Raw genomic sequence first — 19816 nt, 5'->3', positions numbered from 1 at the left:
TCACTGTCAAGTCCAACTGCCTTAATTTAAGCCGATAATCGGCTGTTATCCCGTCTTTTCCACAGTTTCCCCGACTAGTTTCAGCTGTTTTTGCCAGTAGGATGTTTTGCCACTGTGCGAGTGGCAAAACATCCAACTTCCAGTGGGGAAGGGACGTCAATGCATCCCCTCTATACAGGAGTGTCACTGCTGGACAGCACAAGTCTGAGCCGCGGAGCCAAACCCCCCGGCTTACCTGGTGTCCCTCAGCCACCGCTGGTCCATCTCCTCCTGCCAGCCCTCGGGGGGGCTCTCCTGCCAGGCGTTGAAGTAGCGGATGATCCCCGGATGCTCCAGCTTGGCCAGGGCCTTGACCTCCCGCATCACCTTCTCCCGAGCCAGCTCCCTGGAGGAGACAAGCACCGTTCAATCATCAAGTTCAATCATCAAGTTCGGGTCAAGTGGGGGCTAGAGGATTGGGATGTAGTCTAGCGACGAGATGGAAATCAATGACGTGGAAAAGAACCTCAAACAAAGTCTTTTCAAAACAAAGACAAAGCAAGTCAGATATTTGGAGAAACTGCGTTTAGTGTCTGTGGAGCATCTTGGAAGAGATTGGGACCTCAGTCGATCAGCAGCATTCTCTTCCTCCACAGCAATGTAATGGCCATTTGTTAAATTAATTCTTTCCATTCGTTCACTTTGTCTATTTTATGTTATTTATTAGTGTTATTTGAGCCACTCACTGCTACTCTCGTTGCCATAACCTCAATCACATAATTGATGCGTGCGAGAAAGGTGAAATACCTTGTGTGATGATGACAATGATGCATCTAACTTTCGGTCAGGTGACCTATGAACTGTCAATTATCCATCAAGCTCCACAAGGATCATGTTAACATTAAATCAGATAGATTTGTCTAGGACATTTCTCTTGCAGGACGGGAGAAGACGCTAAATCAATGCATCTCTATTATTGTGTGGGCATGAATTCTCAGAGTTTTGCGGATGCGGGAGTGGAACACACACGTTGCGGGCAGTAATAGTCAGAAATTCAGCGGGAGCGGGATGAAGAAAACAGTCTCTAGTGGCTGCAAGGCTCTAGTGGGGGCCATCTCTCCCAGAGAAGGGGTCCGGGAAAAAACAGACTCAATTCCCCGTTCCGTGCAGGTTTCGTATAGACACAAAACAAAGCTAATCAACAGAGATATGAGCAACTCTGCAAACACGTGGTACGAGATCATCCAGACACTGATTACATGTAATTACATGCGATAACGCTTCAGCTGAACATGACATTTACAAGCTTGTCAACATAAATTAGCACAGAAAGGAACTCTACCGCAGGTCCTTCATCCCCACAGCCATCACACTCTACAATAAGCAACTCTAGTCACTCGAGTGCAATAACCTGTTTTTTCTGATAGTGCAATAATCTTTTCCCTCTTAATACCTCACTGACATTTTTGCACATATTTTTTTTGCACACATGTACTGTATTTTCTGGACTATAAGCCGCACCTGTATATAAGCCGCATCTGCTCTATTAAAAAAAAAAGATATGCAAGCCGCAGATATTTCTGTTGTTAGATTAGATATTTACTACATGTACAGAAGGATTTTGAACTGTAAATGTTTGTACCTAAATAGATCCTTTCCTAACAGTGTCTTTTAACACGGCAGCAACTTTGCTGATTAAAACGGGACAGAACCAAGAGAAAATAACCGGTATTTATTTATCTATTTATCTGTTTGAAATCTGCTTCTACTTCTATCTGCTAAAGAAGAAGTAGCGTATTCTTCTTTGCATTTATTTTGTCTTAGTTTTGATTCTAATTCCGGTTAGAGCGCCCCGAGCGGTTGAAGAAAAATCCACAGAATAGCCGCACCTTTGTATAAGCCGCATGGTTGAAAACCTATGAAAAAAGTAGCGGCTTATAGTCCAGAAAATACGGTATATATTATTCGTTTTTTTGGGTTTAGTATTTCTTTTGTACATTGCTCTTTTTTTATTATTATTTAGCTATTAATTGGTTATTTTAATTTCTTTTCTTTTTAGGATATATTATTTTTATATACCTTTCATTTTTCGTGTGCATTTGTAAATTTGTTGAGTGTGTATGTTTGCTACTGCACAAGCAAATTTCTCCTCTGTGGGATTAATAAAGTTCTATTCTATTCTAAAACTTCTGAGGCATAATTGTCATTTCAGAACAAATATTAGCCGTGGTTTTTTTTAACAAGTGCACCACTGTTCAAAGAATGTGGTTGCACAGCTTTGATGAGGAGAGAGCTAAAGGACGCGTTAATGGCCTGGAGGAGGGCCGGCGAGGGGTCCCCACCTGTTGGGCAGACGGATTCTTTTGATGGCGTAGTTGCAGTCGTCCACTTTGTTGCGGGCTTCAAACACGACACCGAACCCCCCTCGGCCGAGGCACTGCACCGGCTCAAAGTCCGTCAGGTACCTGAGGAGAGACGCTGGCGTTATCACAGAGCAACCGCTTCAAATGTTCCAAACAGTCTCAGCCGGGAGCGGCCCTGAGGTCAGACATGGCTGTGCTGAAAGAGACTGGAAAAGTGGTGAAAGGTGGAACAACGGAGGAGTCACTCGCATGCTTCTGGCCCACGCCCTCGTTGGCTGCCAGGCTAAAACCAGCTATGATGGACAGACGTTTAGTTACGGAAGAGTATCAGCAGGGTTTTTTGAGAGGGGTATGGAGGTAGATTTGTGTCTTAATTATTCAAAAAAAGATTGCTTCAATCAAAAAATATATTTTCAATTAAAAAAAAATTCACTTCAATCAATAAAAATGATTTCAATCAAAGAAAAAAAGTGTTTGAATGCAAAAGAATATTTGAGACTCAAAAAAATGCATTTGAACACTGTTTTTCTTTGATTGGAAATGTTTTCTTTGATAGAAGTGAATGTTTTTTAGTTTGAAGCAACTTTTTTGATTGAAGTAGTGTTTTTTTTGTGTTTAGGCCATTTTATGGGTAGGACATTTGTGTCTTTATCATTTAATCAAAAAAGAAGTTGCTTCAAAAATGAAAAACATATTTTCAATGAAAAAAAAAAAATCAAAAAAAAAAATCACTTCAATAAAAAAAGACTTGGAAAAAAAAAATCACTTCAAATGGAAAAAAATATTTTCAATCAAAGAAATAAAGTGTTCAAATGCAATTTTTTGGGTCTCAAATATTTTTTTTGCATTCACACACTTTTTTTTTTAAAAGTTCTTTTATTGAAGTGATTTTTTTTCATTGAAAATGTTTTTTTTTTGATTGAATAATTAAGACAAATCTACATCCATAGAGGGGAAGATTTTTTTTTATCGTGCACTTCGAGAAAAAAGCCTAAATGTTGAGATTAATGTTAAATACAATTTCAAGAATAAAGTCGAAATTTTGTGAATGAAGTCGAAATTTAGAGAATAAAGTTGAAATACATTTAGACTTTTTTCTTGAGATTGTACTTCAACATAATTCTCATCATTTTGACTTTTTTCTCAATATTGACTTTTTTCTCGAAGTGCATAATGAAAAAAAATCTTCCTCCTTTTTCTCCTGCCTGGCCCTAATACTCTTCCGTATTTAGTGGAGGAAGTCAGAGAAAGAATCTTGCAGCAAACTTCTGTTTACACCGTTTCATTTTGGAAAAACCCCCAAACATAGTTCTACTGCCCCGCTTTCCAGAGCAGCTGTCTCCCAGCCCGGCAAGTTCCGGTCCAAACCATTAATAATTCAAAATGAATGTGTGATGCTGAAAAAGATACACCTCCACCCCGCCAAAGCACGCCTGCTCCGTCCCTTCAAAGGGCCGAGGGCTGGGTCAGCGCCAGGCATGCTGGCACATGCCAGCCGGGCTTTGGCTGCTGGTTCCATTCCCCCCCCTCGATCCCCGGGACTGCTGCCCGGCTCAGCTGCTGCAGCAGTAGCAGCAGCACCAGCAGCAGCAGCTGCCGGTTGTATTTCAGGAGAGTCCTGCGTTAAAAGTCAAGCCGCTGCTGCCGGACCTTTCAAGGAAAGGGATGGGCGGGGCCTCGTTCTGTCAGTGTGGATCACTGGAGGAGAATATTGTAGCAGTGATGGCAGCAGAGCAAATAACGTGCACTTTAACCCTTGTGCTGTCTTCAGGTCAAGGAAGGAGGAAAGGAAGAAGGGAGGAAAGAAGGAAGGAAGGAAGGAAGGAAGAGAGAAAAGAAAAGAAGGAAGGAAGAGAGAAAAGAAGGAAGGAAGGAAAGAAGGAAGGAAGGAAGGAAGGAAGGAAGGAAGGAAGGAAGGAAGTGAGAAAAGAAGGAAGGAAGGAGGGAAAGAAAGGAGGAAAGAAGGAAGGAAGGGAGAAAAGAAGGAAGGAAGGAAAGAAAGAAGGGAAAAAAGAAGGAAGGAAGGAAAGGAGAAAACAAGGAAAGAATGTACGAGGGGAGAAAAGAAAGAAGGAAGGAAGGAAAGAAGGGAGGAAAGAAGGAAGGAATGGAGAAAAGAAGGAAGGAAGGAAAGAAGGGAGGAAAGAAGGAAGGCAGGGAAAAAAGAAGGAAGGAAGGAAGGAAGGAAGGGAAAAAGAAGGAAGGAAGGGAAAAAGAAGGAAGGAAGGAGGAAAGAAGGAAGGAAGAAAAGAAGGAAGGAAGGGAGAAAAGAAAAGAAGGAAGGGAGAAAAGAAAAGAAGGAAGGGAGGGAGAAAATAAGGAAGGAAGGAAAGAAGGAAGGAAGGAAAGAATGTACGAGGGGAGAAAAGAAAGAAGGAAGGAAGGAAGGAAAGAAGGGAGGAAAGAAGGAAGGAATGGAGAAAAGAAGGAAGGAAGGAAAGAAAGAAGGGAAAAAAGAAGGAAGGAAGGAAAGGAGAAAACAAGGAAAGAATGTACAAGGGGAGAAAAGAAAGAAGGAAGGAAGGAAAGAAGGGAGGAAAGAAGGAAGGAAGGAAAGAAGGGAGGAAAGAAGGAAGGCAGGGAAAAAAGGAAGGAAGGAAGGAAGGAAGGAAGGAAGGAAGGAAGGAAGGAAGGAAGGAAGGAAGGAAGGAACGAGAAAACAAGGAAAGAATGTACGAGGGGAGAAAAGAAGGAAGGAAGGAAGGAAGGAAGGGAGAAAAGAAGGAAGGAAGGAGGGAAAGAAAGGAGGAAAGAAGGAAGGAAGGGAGAAAAGAAGGAAGGAAGGAAAGAAAGAAGGGAAAAAGAAGGAAGGAAGGAAAGGAGAAAACAAGGAAAGAATGTACGAGGGGAGAAAAGAAAGAAGGAAGGAAGGAAAGAAGGGAGGAAAGAAGGAAGGAATGGAGAAAAGAAGGAAGGAAAGAAAGAAGGGAGGAAAGAAGGAAGGCAGGGAAAAAAGGAAGGAAGGAAGGAAGGAAGGAAGGAAGGGAAAAAGAAGGTAGGAAGGAAGGGAAAAAGAAGGAAGGAAGGAAGGAAGGAAGGAAGGAAGGAAGGAAGGAAGGAAGGAAGGAAGGAAGGGAAAAAGAAGGTAGGAAGGAAGGGAAAAAGAAGGAAGGAAGGAAGGAAGGAAGGAAGGAAGGAAGGAAGGAAGGAAGGAAGGAAGGAAGGAAGGGAGGGAAAAAGAAGGTAGGAAGGAAGGGAAAAAGAAGGAAGGAAGGAAGGAAGGAAGGAAGGAAGGAAGGAAGGAAGGAAGGGAAAAAAGAATGAAGGAAGGAACGAGAAAACAAGGAAAGAATGTACGAGGGGAGAAAAGAAGGAAGGAAGGGAGAAAATAAGGAAGGAAGGAAAGAAGGAAGGAAGGGAGTAAAGAGGAAGGGAGAAGGAAGGAGAGAGCAGGATGAAAGAAAGAAGGAAGAATTAGGTCATTTTGACCCAAAGACAGTACAAGGGTTAATGTAATAACGTGAATTTCCCACTCTGACCTCTTTCACCAAACATCTTAAATCATGGCTATTGGAGGAACAACACTGTCATCACAACCAGGCTCAAACTTTGTCTTAATGTTAATTATCTGTTTTAATTCATACATACCAGGGCAATGTGCAATTCAACACGCACTTTGTATGTCACACAACTTGGATACTCAGTACCATAATATTACCATTGCTGGTATTTCATTATTGTAATATGCATTTTTTGCTCAAGTCACTTTAGATACAATCCATACTGCTTTTAACCCTTGTGCTGTCTTTGGGTCAAAATGACCCAATTCTTCTATCCTTCTTTCCTCCTGCCATGCTTTCTCATTCCTTCTTCCTTTCCTCTTTTCCTCCTTTTTTACCCTCCTCTAATCCTTTTTCTTCCTACCTCCCTTCCGTCATTCATTCCTTTATTACCTTCTTTACTTTTCCTTCTTTCCTTATTTTCTCCATTCCTTCCTCCCTCCCTTCTTTCCCTTTCTCCCTTCTTTCCTTCCTTTCTCCCTTCCTTCCATCTTTTCTTCCTTCCTTACTCCCTTTCCTACTTTCTTCCTTCTTTTCTCCTTTCTTCCTTACTTCTTTTCTCCTTTCTTCCTTACTTCTTTTCTCCTTCATTCCTTCTTTTCTCCTTTCTTCCTTACTTCTTTTCTCCCTTCACCCTCCCTTGACCTAAAGACAGCACAAGGGTTAAATGCTGCTAAATCTATTTTGCTACTATGTATGTTTATGTTTGTTCCCTTGTTTGATTGTATTGCTTGACTGAATTGTTCTTATGTTTTCTGTGGGGACTGCAGGTGGAAACTAGCATTTCTGCTCAAATCCGGTGTATTTACACTGCTTAATGTAGTGTTCATTAATATGCATTGTCCCGTCTAAATAAACTTTGATTTGATTTGATTACTGACCCTGATGTTTGTGTCTGAGCAGCCCGGAAACTCTGGCTTCCCATCGTATTTGGTACGGCCCCAAATAAAAAAACAAGACTTTTGACAAGGTCCTGACATTGATGGAAGGTGACAGTCCGACCGGCGGCAGATGCTGCTGGGCGGGGCCAGCTCTGCGAGGAGTGGACTCACTTCCTTCTCATTTGATGGCAAACAGCTGTTACCCAATCATGCATTACTGCGAGTGCTATCTCCCATCTCTACCGTGTCCTATCAAGGCAGGCTGGAAGACCACCGATCACCATAGTAACAGTGCTCCTTCTGTAGTTACACTTTCAAAGTGGGAGCCTCACATCTAAACTTTCAAGTGTCGGGACGATAATCCCTGAAACGCCGGCACTTTAATGACAACGGTTTCCAACGGGGGGGAAACGTGCTGCTCTGCGACGTGTTTATGAATCACCTGGAAACGTAATCGCTGGAACGGGTCTCCATGGAAACCAGCTCTTTGGATTCCACAACCTCAAGGTCAAACTTGCTGTCCGTCTGGCACTGCGTCTCCGACTCTTTCCGTTGCTGTGACGGAGGGAGAGGGGGTCCCGGTGCACGGAGGAGGAAAGCAAAGAAACAACACGTTGTAGTGAGGATTTCATCAGGGGGGGGCGGCTGTCAGCGCTGTGCTGGCTCAGCGTGCTGCGTGATGCGTGCTGAGTCTCACCCTCACGTAGGCCACCGGGGCAGGGGGGTGGAAGAACTTGCGGACGATGTAGGTGGTGGCGGCGATGCAGAAGATGATGGTGCCCAGAATCTCCTTCCACCAGGGCAGCAGCAGCACCGGGTCCTTCCTCCGCCGGCTGTCGGCGCCCGGCTCCGCCACCTTGATCAGGCTGACGGCGCTGTCACGCTTCTCCCGGTACCGCTTGCTGTACGGGAAGTAGTAGCCGTTGTCTGTAGCGGGGACAAGCACAGATCAGTGAGCACGCGGGATGTTTACTAGGGCTGAACGATTAATTGCATTTGCGATAATATCGCGATGTGACAAAACGAGATTTTCTAACTGCAAAGGCTGCGATTTGAACAGTCACGTGATCTGGTCATGTTGCGAGTGAGCAGAGCTGGCAGGGAAAAAAAGTCAACAGTGCCGCGTGTCCATGTGTAACCTATCTACCATGGCCTCAGTGTTAGGGCTCGGCCAGGTGGGGCTTTATAAATTTATTAAATATATGAACTGCGGAGTTGGCGCGGCGACGAGCCGGCGGACAGTGGAGTCGCGCTGTGAAGCCTGATTTATGGTTCTGCGTTAAATCGACGCAGAACCTATGCCGTAGGGTACGGCGTAGGTTACGAGTTGACGCGCGCCGTACGGTACGCGTACCGCGTAGCCTACGCCGTAGGCTCTGCGTTGGTGTAACGTGGAACCATAAATCAGCCTTGAGTCGCGCTGTGAGCCTGAACCTGCAGCCCGTCAGCTCATCAGGAGGTTAAACAGCGGGGCTGCCAGTTGTTCATTGCTGGTTCGTTTGTTAACTCTGAGCTTTGTTGGTTTGTTTGTTAGTTTGCTGGTGGTTTTTTTCTCCCTGTGATTTTTGAGTTATTTGTGAAGAAGTTCCGAGTTCCCTGTGAGGAAGGTTTTTTTGTTCCCTGTGGGAGTTTTTCTGTGTTTTTCTATTAAACTACGCCTCGTTTTGGCTAAAGTTTAACCCGGTTTGGTGTCGTGTGATTGGGTTCAGAGAACGACCCATAACGCTTGTGTGTAGACGTGTTAAAGAGGTAAAGCCACAGATTTGTTTTCTTTATTGTTTTAATCTGTGCTTTAAATAACTCTGACATTGTTTATTATAAAACAGACTGATTTATTGCTTGTGTAGTTGAAAAATACATGGGAACAGGACCTTGAAAAAAATTATCGCATATTAAATCGCAATCGCAATATTGAGGAAAAAAATCGCAATTAGATTATTTTCAAAAATCGTTCAGCCCTAACGTTTACAACACTGTGGGGGTTTGAGGGGGTCTAAGGGGGTTGAGGGGGGCCGTGTGCGAGGCTGAGCTCCTACCGTACGGGTACTGCAGGATGGACAAGGCTCCGTTGCTGTATTCATCGTGGGAAAACTTGTCGTTGTTCAGACACTTGTCAAATTCATCGGAGCCCACCAGAGCCGGCGTCCGGGACGGGGAATCTGCAGAAACCAACACGGAAGAACATCTTAGCCCAGTCTGAGGGCGAACAGGAACAAAGGGCAGCGCTGCGGGCCACAAGGGAACGCGGTGAACACGGTATCTACATCACATCAAAGACAACTTTGAAAAAAAGTTGACTTTTGTCTTCAAAGTGGATCATTGTTGTGATCACTGTTCAACCCTTTCATGATCAAGACCAGCTTTGGTCATCCCCCCTTATACCGGCACAGCCCCCCCCCCGGGGAAGACTTGGTAACCATGGTGCTGTCTTCAGGTCAAGGAAGGAAGGAAGGGCGAAAAGAAGGAAGTATGGGAGAAAAGAAGGAAGTAAAGGAAAGAAGGGAGGAACGAAGGAAGGCAGGGAAAAAGAAGGAAGGAAGGAAGGAAGGAAGGAAGGAAGGAAGGAAGGAAGGAAGGAAGGAAGGGAGGAAAGAAGGAAGGAAGGAAAGAAGGGAGGAATGAAGGAAGGAAGGGAAAAAAGAAGGGAGAAAAGGAAGGAAGGAAGGAAGGAAGGAAGGAAGGAAGGAAGGAAGGAAGGAAGGAAGGAAGGAAGGAAGGAAGGAAGGAAGGAAAGAAGGGCGAAAAGAAGGAAGGGAGAAAAGAAGGAAGGAAGGAAAGAAGGAAGGGCGAAAAGAAGGAAGGAAAGAAGGAAAGAAGGGAGGAAAGAAGGAAGGCAGGAAGGAAGGGAGGAAGAAAGAAAGGGAGGAAAGAAGGGAAAAAAGAATGAAGGAAAGAAGGGAGAAAAACAAGAAAAGAATGTACGAGGGGAGAAAAAAAGGAAAGAAAGGGAGAAAAGAAAGAAGGAAAGGAGTAAAGAAGGAAGGAAGGGAAGGAAGGGAGAAGGAAGGAGAGAGCAGGAGGAAAGAAGGACAGGAGAATGAGGTCATTTTGAGCCAAAGACAGTACGAGGGTTAGACCTACGTATCAGAGGCTTCCACTTGATGGTGGGGACGGGGATGATGTCCTTCTGCAAGGCCACGGCCTTGGAGGGGAACTTTTCACTGATCCTCACAGACGACTGGAGGTAGAACTGGCCCTGGAACATCCCTGGAACAGAAGAGACTGGTCAGCGCCCTGCACCCACCGGGACGAGCAGGTGGAGGTGTGGGGGTGAGAACCCACCCAGGTACACGCTGGACTCTGCCGCTCCGCTGGCCTTCTCTGCACCTTCCTCCCCCTCTTCCTCCGTCTCCGACTGGCTGCTGTAGGCGGTGTCGTCGAACAGGCTGATGGGGGTCACCCTGCCGCCGCTCACCAGCCAGGCCGAGGCGATGGGCGTGCAGAACTGAGCGGGGAGATGACACGCATGAGTCTACGAGCAGCCGGGGTCAACGTGCCTGAATAATGTAGTGTTTGTGTGGTTCGGTTTAGAGGGCTGCATTGGGACCCAATGCAAATCTGGCGGGAGCGGGAGGTTTGAACTTTGCTGCGGATGGGAACGGGCGGCTAAAAAAAAAACACTGCAGGATCGGGATGTAGTCTAGCGACCAGATGGAAATCAATGACGTGGAAAATAAATCTCAAACAAGGTCTTTACAAAACAAAAACAAAGCAAGGCAAGTCAGATATTTGGAGAAATTGCGTTTAGTGTCTGTGGAGCATCTTGGAAGAGATCAGGGATTGGAACCTCAGTCGGTCAGCAACATTCTCTTCCTCCACAGCAATGGAATGGCCAAGCTTTGTTTATTTTATGTTATTTAAACCACTCACAGCTACTCTCGTTGCTATAACCTCAATCACATAATTGATGCATGCAAGGGGAAATAGCTTGTGCGATGATGACAATGATGGATTTGCATCTAACTTTCAGTCAGGTGACCTATGAACTGTCAATTAGCCATCAAGCTCCACAATTATCATGTTAACATTAAATCAGATAGATTTATAACTTACTCTCTTCTCCAGGCTTAACATACAATAGCATTGTTTTGGAAGAACCCAGACAAACCAGACATCAAGCAATGGTACGAAGAACTCTCAAATTGTCTTGCATTAGAGAAATTGACATATGCCATGAAAGGGAAATCTGATGACTTTTGGGAAATCTGGGGACAGTTCATGCGTTTTATGAGGAGTAATCCATTGGGACCTGTACTGGATGATTCTGTTGAATGAAAATGTAGGGAGGAATGCATCTCTTATATTGTGCGGGCATGAATTCTCAGAGTTTTGCGGTCGCGGGCGGGAGTGGGAGTGGTCAGAAATGCAGCGGGATGAAGGAAACAGTCCCGCTATAGCAGGGCTCTAGAGCTCACCTGGTGCTCCCAGACCAGCTGCCCGCTGGGCTCCGGCCTGAAGGCCATCACCTTCCAGTCAGGAACCGACACCTTGATCACCAGGTCCAGGTGCTGGTTCTGGTTCAGCTTGTTCTCCGCCTGCTCCGCCTGCTTTGGTTCGTCGGTGATGACCCACTGACTGTCCTTCCAGGTGTCGCCGCTCGACAGTTCTCCCTCCAGGAAGTTCATCCCGGACTGCAGCTCCGGGACCAGCTTCAGCTCAAAGTTTCCCACGCTGAAGTTCCACCTGGAAGGAGATCACATGGTTAAGATAGCCGACGCCGTTCACGCCCGCTCAGCACCAGCTCATTCTGCGTAGTGTCATCTACTGGAACCGTTCCCCCAATCCTCAAACTAGCTGCCATCACACCCACCCTAAAAAAACCAGGTGCAGACCCATCTGACCTCAATCACTACAGGCCCATCTCCAACCTTCCCTTCATCTCCAAAACTCTGGAAAAGGTGGTAGCAGCACAATTACAGTCCCACCTAAATTCAAATAAACTCCACGAACCCTTCCAATCCGGTTTCCGCCCCAATCACAGCACTGAAACAGCCCTGGTTAAAATCACTAACGACCTCCTCCGTGCAGCTGACTCCGGCCTACTCACCATCCTCATCCTCCTGGACCTCAGCGCAGCTTTCGACACCATTTCTCACCCAATACTCCTGGACCGCCTGGCTGGCATTGGGATCACTGGTGTTGCACTCTCCTGGCTTTCATCTTACCTCACTGACCGTCAACAGTTTGTCCAACTACAGAACCATAAATCCGGATGCACGGGTGTCACAATGGGTGTCCCCCAGGGGTCAGTACTGGGTCCACTTCTCTTCACCATCTACCTCCTACCCCTAGGTTCAATTCTCCGTCACCATGGGGTCCATTTTCACACTTACGCCGATGACACTCAGATATATATCTCCTCCAACCCCACCGCTGCCATTCCTCCAGCTTCCCTCACCACCTGCCTACACGACATCAATACCTGGATGAGCAATAACTTCCTAAAACTCAACGGCAATAAAACTGAGGCTCTTCTCATCGGCTCCAAATCCACCCTCACCAAGTCACAACCCTCTCCCGCCCCTCCCATCATCATCGACGGCTTCCCAGTACCCTTTTCCCCCCACGTCAAGAGCCTCGGCGTCATTCTGGACAATACACTCTCATTTGCACCTCACATCCACAACATCACCCGGACTGCATTCTTCCACCTCCGCAACATCTCCAGACTTCGTCCAGCACTGTCCCAATCCAGCACCGAAATTCTGGTCCACTCATTCGTCACATCCCGTATCGATTACTGTAATGCTCTCCTCACTGGCCTCCCAACCAAACTCACCAACAAACTACAACTCATTCAGAACTCGGCCGCCCGGATCATCACCCGCATCAAGTCATCTGACCACATCACCCCCGTTCTTATCCAACTCCACTGGCTCCCAGTCCAATACCGTATCATTTATAAAAACCTCCTCCTCACCCACAAAGCCCTTCATAACCTAGCCCCCACCTACCTCTGTGACCTACTGAAAGAATACACCCCCTCCCGTACCCTCCGCTCAACCTCTGCTGGACTTCTTTTCACTCCCACCTCACACCTTAGCAGCATGGGTGCCCGAGCGTTCAGTTGTACGGCACCCAGACTCTGGAACTCCCTCCCCCCATACATAAGACAAATAGACTCCATCACCACATTCAAAACACAACTCAAGACTCACCTGTTTAAACTTGCCCATTCACTTTGACCGGTCACCACACACTACCTCCCACCATACTGTTCTGTTATCTGTACTGTTGCTCCTTGATTGTATGTATTGTGTATGTGTGTATGTATTATAATTTCTACTTTATTATTATTGTATTTCCTTTATTGTATTGTTTTGTTTTTATTCTGTAAGGTGACCTTGGGTGACATGAAAGGCGCCGTTAAATAAAATGAATTATTATTATTATTATTATTATTATCTAGATGTAAACAACTGTGGATATTCAGATTAATACAAGAACTTCTGAGAAAAAACTACATTATTTTATGGAAATCTTCTCATAAATTGAGAAGAAAACATGTTAAACTGGGAGATGTTCAGCTGTACTTCAGTTCAGGACTCACTAATATGGAAATGCATCATCTTCTTCCACATCAGCATCACTTTATGACTCATTTCCTTTGGTGACCCGATAACATGTTGATGGTTCTCTCTATCTTGTTTGATTAGTCCATCCTGGAGCAGCTTTGCATGGTTTTCTGGAAGATGTTTCCAGACTTCCGAGTTGTACCCTTTTCTTATTGTTTTCCTCCAGTACCTCTCTCCTCCTTCCTCTTAGCTCTCTTCTCGTTCCTCTCACTCGCTGCTATTCTTATCAGTTATCTTGACTGTCCTAGTTGTTTTAGTGGTTTTATACGACCTGCTGACACTGATATGCTGCATTCGGCACTTTTATCATTAACGTGGTGGATCATGTTGACTAATCGTTACAGCCTTGTTATAAAGGAAGAAAATATGGAAGAAACTTTTTTATATTTTAAGAAATCATGCTAAGTAAGCATTTGCAGAACACACTCCACCACCTCTAGTTCTGATCTGTGGAGAGAATTTAACTGGAAGAACACACTAAGGTACTTTATAACTCCTAGAATCAAGATTTCACAGACTAATAACCCAGAATACGGACAGTGTTGGAGAGAATGTGGAAGTAAGTCTGCTGGCCATTACCATATATTTTGGGAGAGCCCCGACATCTCCACATACTGGGTTGATGTAGTAACAGCAATTAGACAGCAATAACTGACTTACAGCTGGATTTTAGTTTTGAAATTCTTTACTTAGGAAACATACCAATTGGGCTGGACAAACAAGTTAAGTATTTACTGAAAATACTGCTAGCAAGTAGTAAAAAGGCAATAACCAGGAAATGGCTGAGCCGGGAGTGTCCAACAACGTCAGAATGGATAGAAATAGTTAACGAAAACCACAATATGGAACAACTAACGTTCTCCCTCAGACATGAATCAGATAAGGGAAACAAGTACTGGAGGAAACTTGGATTTGGGATGACATGTTATAAGGATGTTTGTTTACTGTCTGAGGATATACGGAAGAGCATGATGTATGTAAATGCTACATGAACAAGGTATTATCATAGAAAGACTGTTATGGACACGAAAGAAACCTAAATCAAAGCCGCTACTCCAACCCGCCCATACTAAGATTGAAGAAGACATTTTTTCCTTTTACTCTAGATGACCCTGTCTGCTGCTTATATGTACTGTATTAGTTATTTTTACTGGTACGACATATGTATTATGTAAAAAAAGAAAAATATTCTGTAATGTCAAAATACAAAAAAAAAAGTAAAGGACTTTCTGACTTGCAGAACGCAAAGAGTCAATGGGCAGCTCTCTGACTTATCTGTAACATCTACTGGCTCACCTTTCCCCTCTGTTTTACATACTGTATACAAATGACTGCTGTAGCACTTTTGAAAACTGTCATATACTATACGTTTGCGGATGACACTGTTCTAGTGAGCCTGCTGAATAGTACTGAGACTTCACATGGTCCTGTGTTTGAATACTTTTTGAAATGGTGTGAGGAATCTTTTTTATCTTTGAATGTCTTAAAGACAAAGGATATGTGTATCGATTTCAGACGTGCAGCACTCTCCTGTAAGTAAAGTGATTGAGGGTGAAGAAGTTGAAATTGTTGAGTCTTATAAATATTTAGGCACTATTATTGACAACAAACTGTCATTTGGAAAAAATTCAGACTCGATATATAAGGAAAGCCAGCAGCGCTTTTTTTGTCTTCGAAAACTCTCTAAATACCAGGTCGATTCTTCCCTGATGACTGTTTTATCGTTCTTTCATCGAATCTGTTATCACTTTTTCTTTCATTTGTTGGTTTCAATCTTTGAAAGTCAAAGACAGAAACTTGCTCAATAAGGTTGTCAGTCTAAGCAGTAAAATCATTGGGTCGGCTCAACAAACTTTACAAATACTTTATAACAAACAGCTGATCAAGAAGGCAAACTCCATGTTGTCTGATTCTCACATCCCTTACATCAACACTTTCAGTTTCTACCATCAGTTACTGCTTACACTCCCTTTTGCAAAGACAAACAGATACAAACACTCCTTTGTTCCTCCGCTATTGTTCTTTTAAATGCCGGAAGGAAAAGGTAGTGGGTGAAAAAGCCTTCCCCCTAAGCTTAGGTCTGTACTATGATGTGTAACTTATTACATACTTATTATGTATATTTTATGTATATTGTGTGCTTCTCCTGTCGCGAAACTAATCGCCCCCTTGGGGACAGATAAAGTAACGTATTTTCTGGACTATAAGCTGCACCTGCATATAAGCTGCACCCCCTCTATTTTTAAAAAAATAATTAAAAAAAGATAGCTCTATTTAAAAAAAAAAAAAGATATGCAAGCCGCAGATATTTATGTTAGATTAGATATTTACTACATGTACAGAAGGATTTTGAACTGTAAATGATGTACATGTTTGTACCTAAATAGATCTTTCCTAACAGTGTCTTTTAACACGGCAGCAACTTTGCTGATTAAAACGGGACAGAACCAAGAGAAAATAACTGGTATTTATTTATCTATTTATCTGTTTGAAATCTGCTTCTACTTCTATCTGCTAAAGAAGAAGTTCAATTCAATTCAATTCAATTTTATTTATATAGCGTCTAATACAACAGAGTTGTCTCTAGACGCTTTACAGAGACCCATACCCAGAACATGACCCCCGAGCAGTTATTACATAAACAATGGCAGGTAAAAACTCCCCTAGTGGGAGAAAAACCTTAAGCCAAACTACAAAAGTAGTGTATTCTTCTTTGCATTTATTTTGTCTTAGTTTTGATTCTTATTCCGGTTAGACCGCCACGAGCGGTGGAAGAAAAATCCACAGAATAGCCGCACCTTTGTATAAGCCGCATGGTTTAAAACCTATGAAAAAAGTAGCAGTAGTATAGTCCAGAAAATACAGTATATTTTATGTATATTAACCATTGTGTGCTTCTCCTGTCGCAAAACTAAATTGCCCCCTTGGGGACAAATAAAGTAATTGATTGATTGATTTATTGATTGATAGATAAAAAAAAAGAAATGATGCTAAGACTTCTCATAGGATCATGTTATGGTGTATTGGCTGTGCCGCTCCAGCGCTGACGGAGGCGTCTCTCCTGACTCACTTCACCACTGCCATTGACTGAAGTACTCACTTCTCCATCCCTGAGCGAGGCCTGATGGCTCGCACCGTCTTCTGGGTCCTCTGCAGCAGCAGCACGTCTTCAGAAACTCCCTCCTCGTCCCCCCAGCGGCTGCAGCCTCCGGCCGAGCAGATGTACCTGAGCTGAGGGGAGAGAACGGGGGTCAGAGCAGGTTGAGGAGCAGGCACTGATGCTGGAGCGGGGCGTCCACCTACCTTGCCGCTGTACGCCCCCAGGCCGTACGTGGTGAGGGACTTGCCCCCCACCAGGACTGTGTCCTCCCCGATGCGGTGCGACGACTCCAGCAGGGACTCCACGCTGAACGGCACCGCCTCCATGGTGTCTCGGTCCCGGCTCCACTGGAACAAGGCCCCGTCTAGCGAAGGCACCACCATCTTATTGCCGAACACCTGCAGGACAGAAGTCACGTGGGTCAGTTTAGTCTCGTCCTGCAGAGTCACAGGACTGGACGGGGGGCATGAACCTGCAGGGAAGGACCCGCAGATCCAGCTACCATCGTCTCAAGATTAAATCCTGGACAACACTATTCCTGATCAAATTATCACGGAAGAGTATTATGGCCAGGCAGGAGAAAAATAAAAATAATATTTTAGAGGAGGCCGTTTTTTTTTTCATTATGCACTTCGAGAAAAAAGTCAAAATGTCGAGATTAATGTTGAAGTACAATTTTGAGAAAAAAGTCGAAATGTTGAGAAAAAAGTAAAAATTCACTACTCGTGAATAAAGTTGAAATGTTGATAAGAATGGGTGACATTTCGACTTTATTCTTGACATTTCAACTTTTTTCTCAAAGTGCATAATGAAAAAAAAAAATCCTCCTCCTCTAAAATATTATTTTCATTTTTCCTCTGCATGGCCTTAATACTCTTCCGTAAATTATTAATTATTTGCAAGTTTTTTTATTTCATTTTCTCCATTCAGTGACTTTAAACTGGCATAACCCTTTCGGATTTCCTTTTGAATTTGAATGTCTTTATTGTCATTTGTACATGTACAACGAAATTGGATGCAATCTTCTTTAAGGTGCATGGTTTAAAAAAATATATATATTAAAACACAACAACTATAAAGATAAATAATCTCTAAAAGGACACAAACAGGAAGACAACATACAGTATTCACATTTGACAGGTATTGCTCGGTTCGGTCAGTATTGCACATGGAAAAAGTCAGTTTGAGTATTTAGCAGTATTGAGTGTAGTTGAGTGTATCAGTTTTGTTTAAACATGTCCTTTTCTCCCTGGTCAGACGTACAATCGTTCCCCCGCTGAGACCCCCGCCGCCCTGGCGGCGCCGTCAGAGCCCGGCGTACCTGCACTCCCCCCCCAGGGCCGGGGTCATGACACAACTCAGGGATTAAGTCATTAACTGTGATCCCTATAAAAATGTGCGACCGCGAGGAGCTCACTGCTGGGGGGCAGCCAGGATGACATCACCGTAAAAACCTGACCCTAATCCACATCTAAGCTCAGCAGCTTCAGCTCGGCAGGGCTGGTCGCTCTGAAGTCATCGCCACACAAATGAAGACACATAGAAAACATTAAACTAACAATATGAGCTGCTTCTGGTGGATCGACGCGGGAGTTTCTACTTCCAGCAGCAGCTTTTGCTTCGACTTGCTGCTCAGGTGCTGCTCAGGTCAAGCTCGTTTCCCGTCAAGCGCTTTGCTTTGGAAGTCCGACAAAAGATCATCACACATCAGCGAATTAGATCGGAGTGGATGTTTTAAAAAATGAGCACGCCGGGCTGAGGCAGAGTGTGGCAGAATGATATATTAGAGAGCAGACTGGGGTGATGTCATCCTTTCTCAGGGAGGGGGGGAGTGGAGGATGAATTTAGAAAGTGCAGGGAAAAGTGGTTACCATCTGACCACACGTCACACTGTACTGGGTCTGCCTGCGGGGCAGCAAAGAGGCTTACAGAGAGAGGTCGGAGTCTCCGTGGGGGAGTCGTCCTGCTGCCGGGGCTTTAATCCACCTGCCTGATCTGGAGCTCCGTCCCGACACCAGCTAACCTTCTCCCCCCCGCCCCCCTGCCCATGGCTCGGCCTCCGCCAGTCCCCACTGGCTCCTACATTACATCGTTCAACACAATGTGCTGCCCAACAGCATCTGCCACAGGGTCTTGTTTAGCAAGTCCAGAATATAAGATTCACATGTCAAAGGTTGGTGTTACATTCACATGGTAGGAGTGGATTGATACGACCGGCCTGTAGTTGCAGTACTTAAGAGAGTCCCTCCTGCCAGGAAGACTGTACCACTGTTGGTAACTTCCATCCCAGCAAATCAACTGGAAGTTCATTTACAGTTTGCTCTGCAGATCACATCGATTTGGGAGGAAAGCTCCTTCAAAACACGACAATCTGCATCCAGGTTCAACTCAGAGTTTCTGTCAATCATATGACATGATAACGTCCATGGTCATGGTGCTCACACACACACAATTACTTATTAATCAATTCTAATCATGTGGGAGGAGTCACTTCAACAGGTTTGAAGCCATGACCCCGTCTACTCAGGGGCTAAATCGATACAGTTGTTTTGTTTTTCGTTTGTGGCGTTCACAAGGCAACCGTCTGTAGCGGTTCAAAGCTGTTAACAAATGCCATGAACCAACTGTTCTCTCATTGGTCAGAAATGAACGTGGAAGGAGTTTCCTCTTCTGTACCCCGGAAAAAACAACAACTATGGAGCATCGTAAGCGAGTGTGGCTAGTTTGTTTCTGTGGTTTAATCGGTTGCTGTGTGGATTATGTTCTCACTGCAAACGAACCGTTCCAGGTCTGGAATGGAAGCGAGCCGAGACCACCTCTCCTAGGAGATCTTGCTTCGCTTGTTTTGTGCCGCATCCGAGCGCGATTGCCGTGTTCACATGTACCAAACAAACTGATCTTCAGGGGGAAACGCTCCGTTTTGGAACAACTGCTCCAAACGGGACAGGTGTCAAAGCACCCTTAGGGACCCTTAAATATTACTTCCAACATCGTACACTTAGACTTCAAAGTTAAAGAAAGAGAGAAAGAAAAAGAGAAAGCAGACGTGTGGACTGATGCGGTACACCCTCACGATGTGGTACAGCCTCAAACTTCAACTTAATCTCCTGTTTTTGTCAACCTGCTGACGAATGTGACACTTCATTACTTTGTACAACACTGATCTGAGAAAAACTTTTTTTTTGGACCATGGGACAAGCTGAAACTCTTGCCGTGGAAGTTTCTTCAACATTTTAGTAGCAAGAATTCAACAAACGGAGGAATTAATAGGATGCGGCAGCCCGCAGCAGCAGGCTCTGATGTGGAGAACGGCCCGTGACGAGCCGCCCACCTGGGTCTGTTTGCACGTCTTTAACATGTCTGTTTGTGTAAAACCTTTGTTTCAGTAAAGGATTTGTGATCGTTGTATTTGCTCTCG

The 19816-nt window shown here is 44.6% G+C and overlaps 1 protein-coding gene across 1 annotated transcript in view; it reads right to left on the bottom strand.

Moving 5' to 3' along the window:
• Positions 1–19816, bottom strand: part of eif2ak3 (eukaryotic translation initiation factor 2-alpha kinase 3) — a 54505-nt gene that overhangs the window by 9983 nt on the left and 24706 nt on the right. The window contains exons 3-12 of the mRNA XM_061743146.1: positions 16602–16796; positions 16399–16529; positions 11139–11406; positions 10006–10168; positions 9805–9930; positions 8760–8882; positions 7421–7650; positions 7166–7278; positions 2322–2444; positions 236–385 (exon numbers count right to left, since the gene is read on the bottom strand). Of these exons, the coding sequence (XP_061599130.1) occupies positions 236–385; positions 2322–2444; positions 7166–7278; positions 7421–7650; positions 8760–8882; positions 9805–9930; positions 10006–10168; positions 11139–11406; positions 16399–16529; positions 16602–16796 (1622 nt within the window). The remainder of the gene's footprint in view (positions 1–235; positions 386–2321; positions 2445–7165; positions 7279–7420; positions 7651–8759; positions 8883–9804; positions 9931–10005; positions 10169–11138; positions 11407–16398; positions 16530–16601; positions 16797–19816) is intronic.

Source organism: Cololabis saira, chromosome 16 (genome assembly GCF_033807715.1).
Source record: "Cololabis saira isolate AMF1-May2022 chromosome 16, fColSai1.1, whole genome shotgun sequence".
NCBI classification, from domain to species: Eukaryota; Metazoa; Chordata; class Actinopteri; order Beloniformes; family Belonidae; genus Cololabis; species Cololabis saira.
Note: the sequence above shows the minus strand (reverse complement) of the source record. Positions and strands in the feature narration are given on the sequence as shown.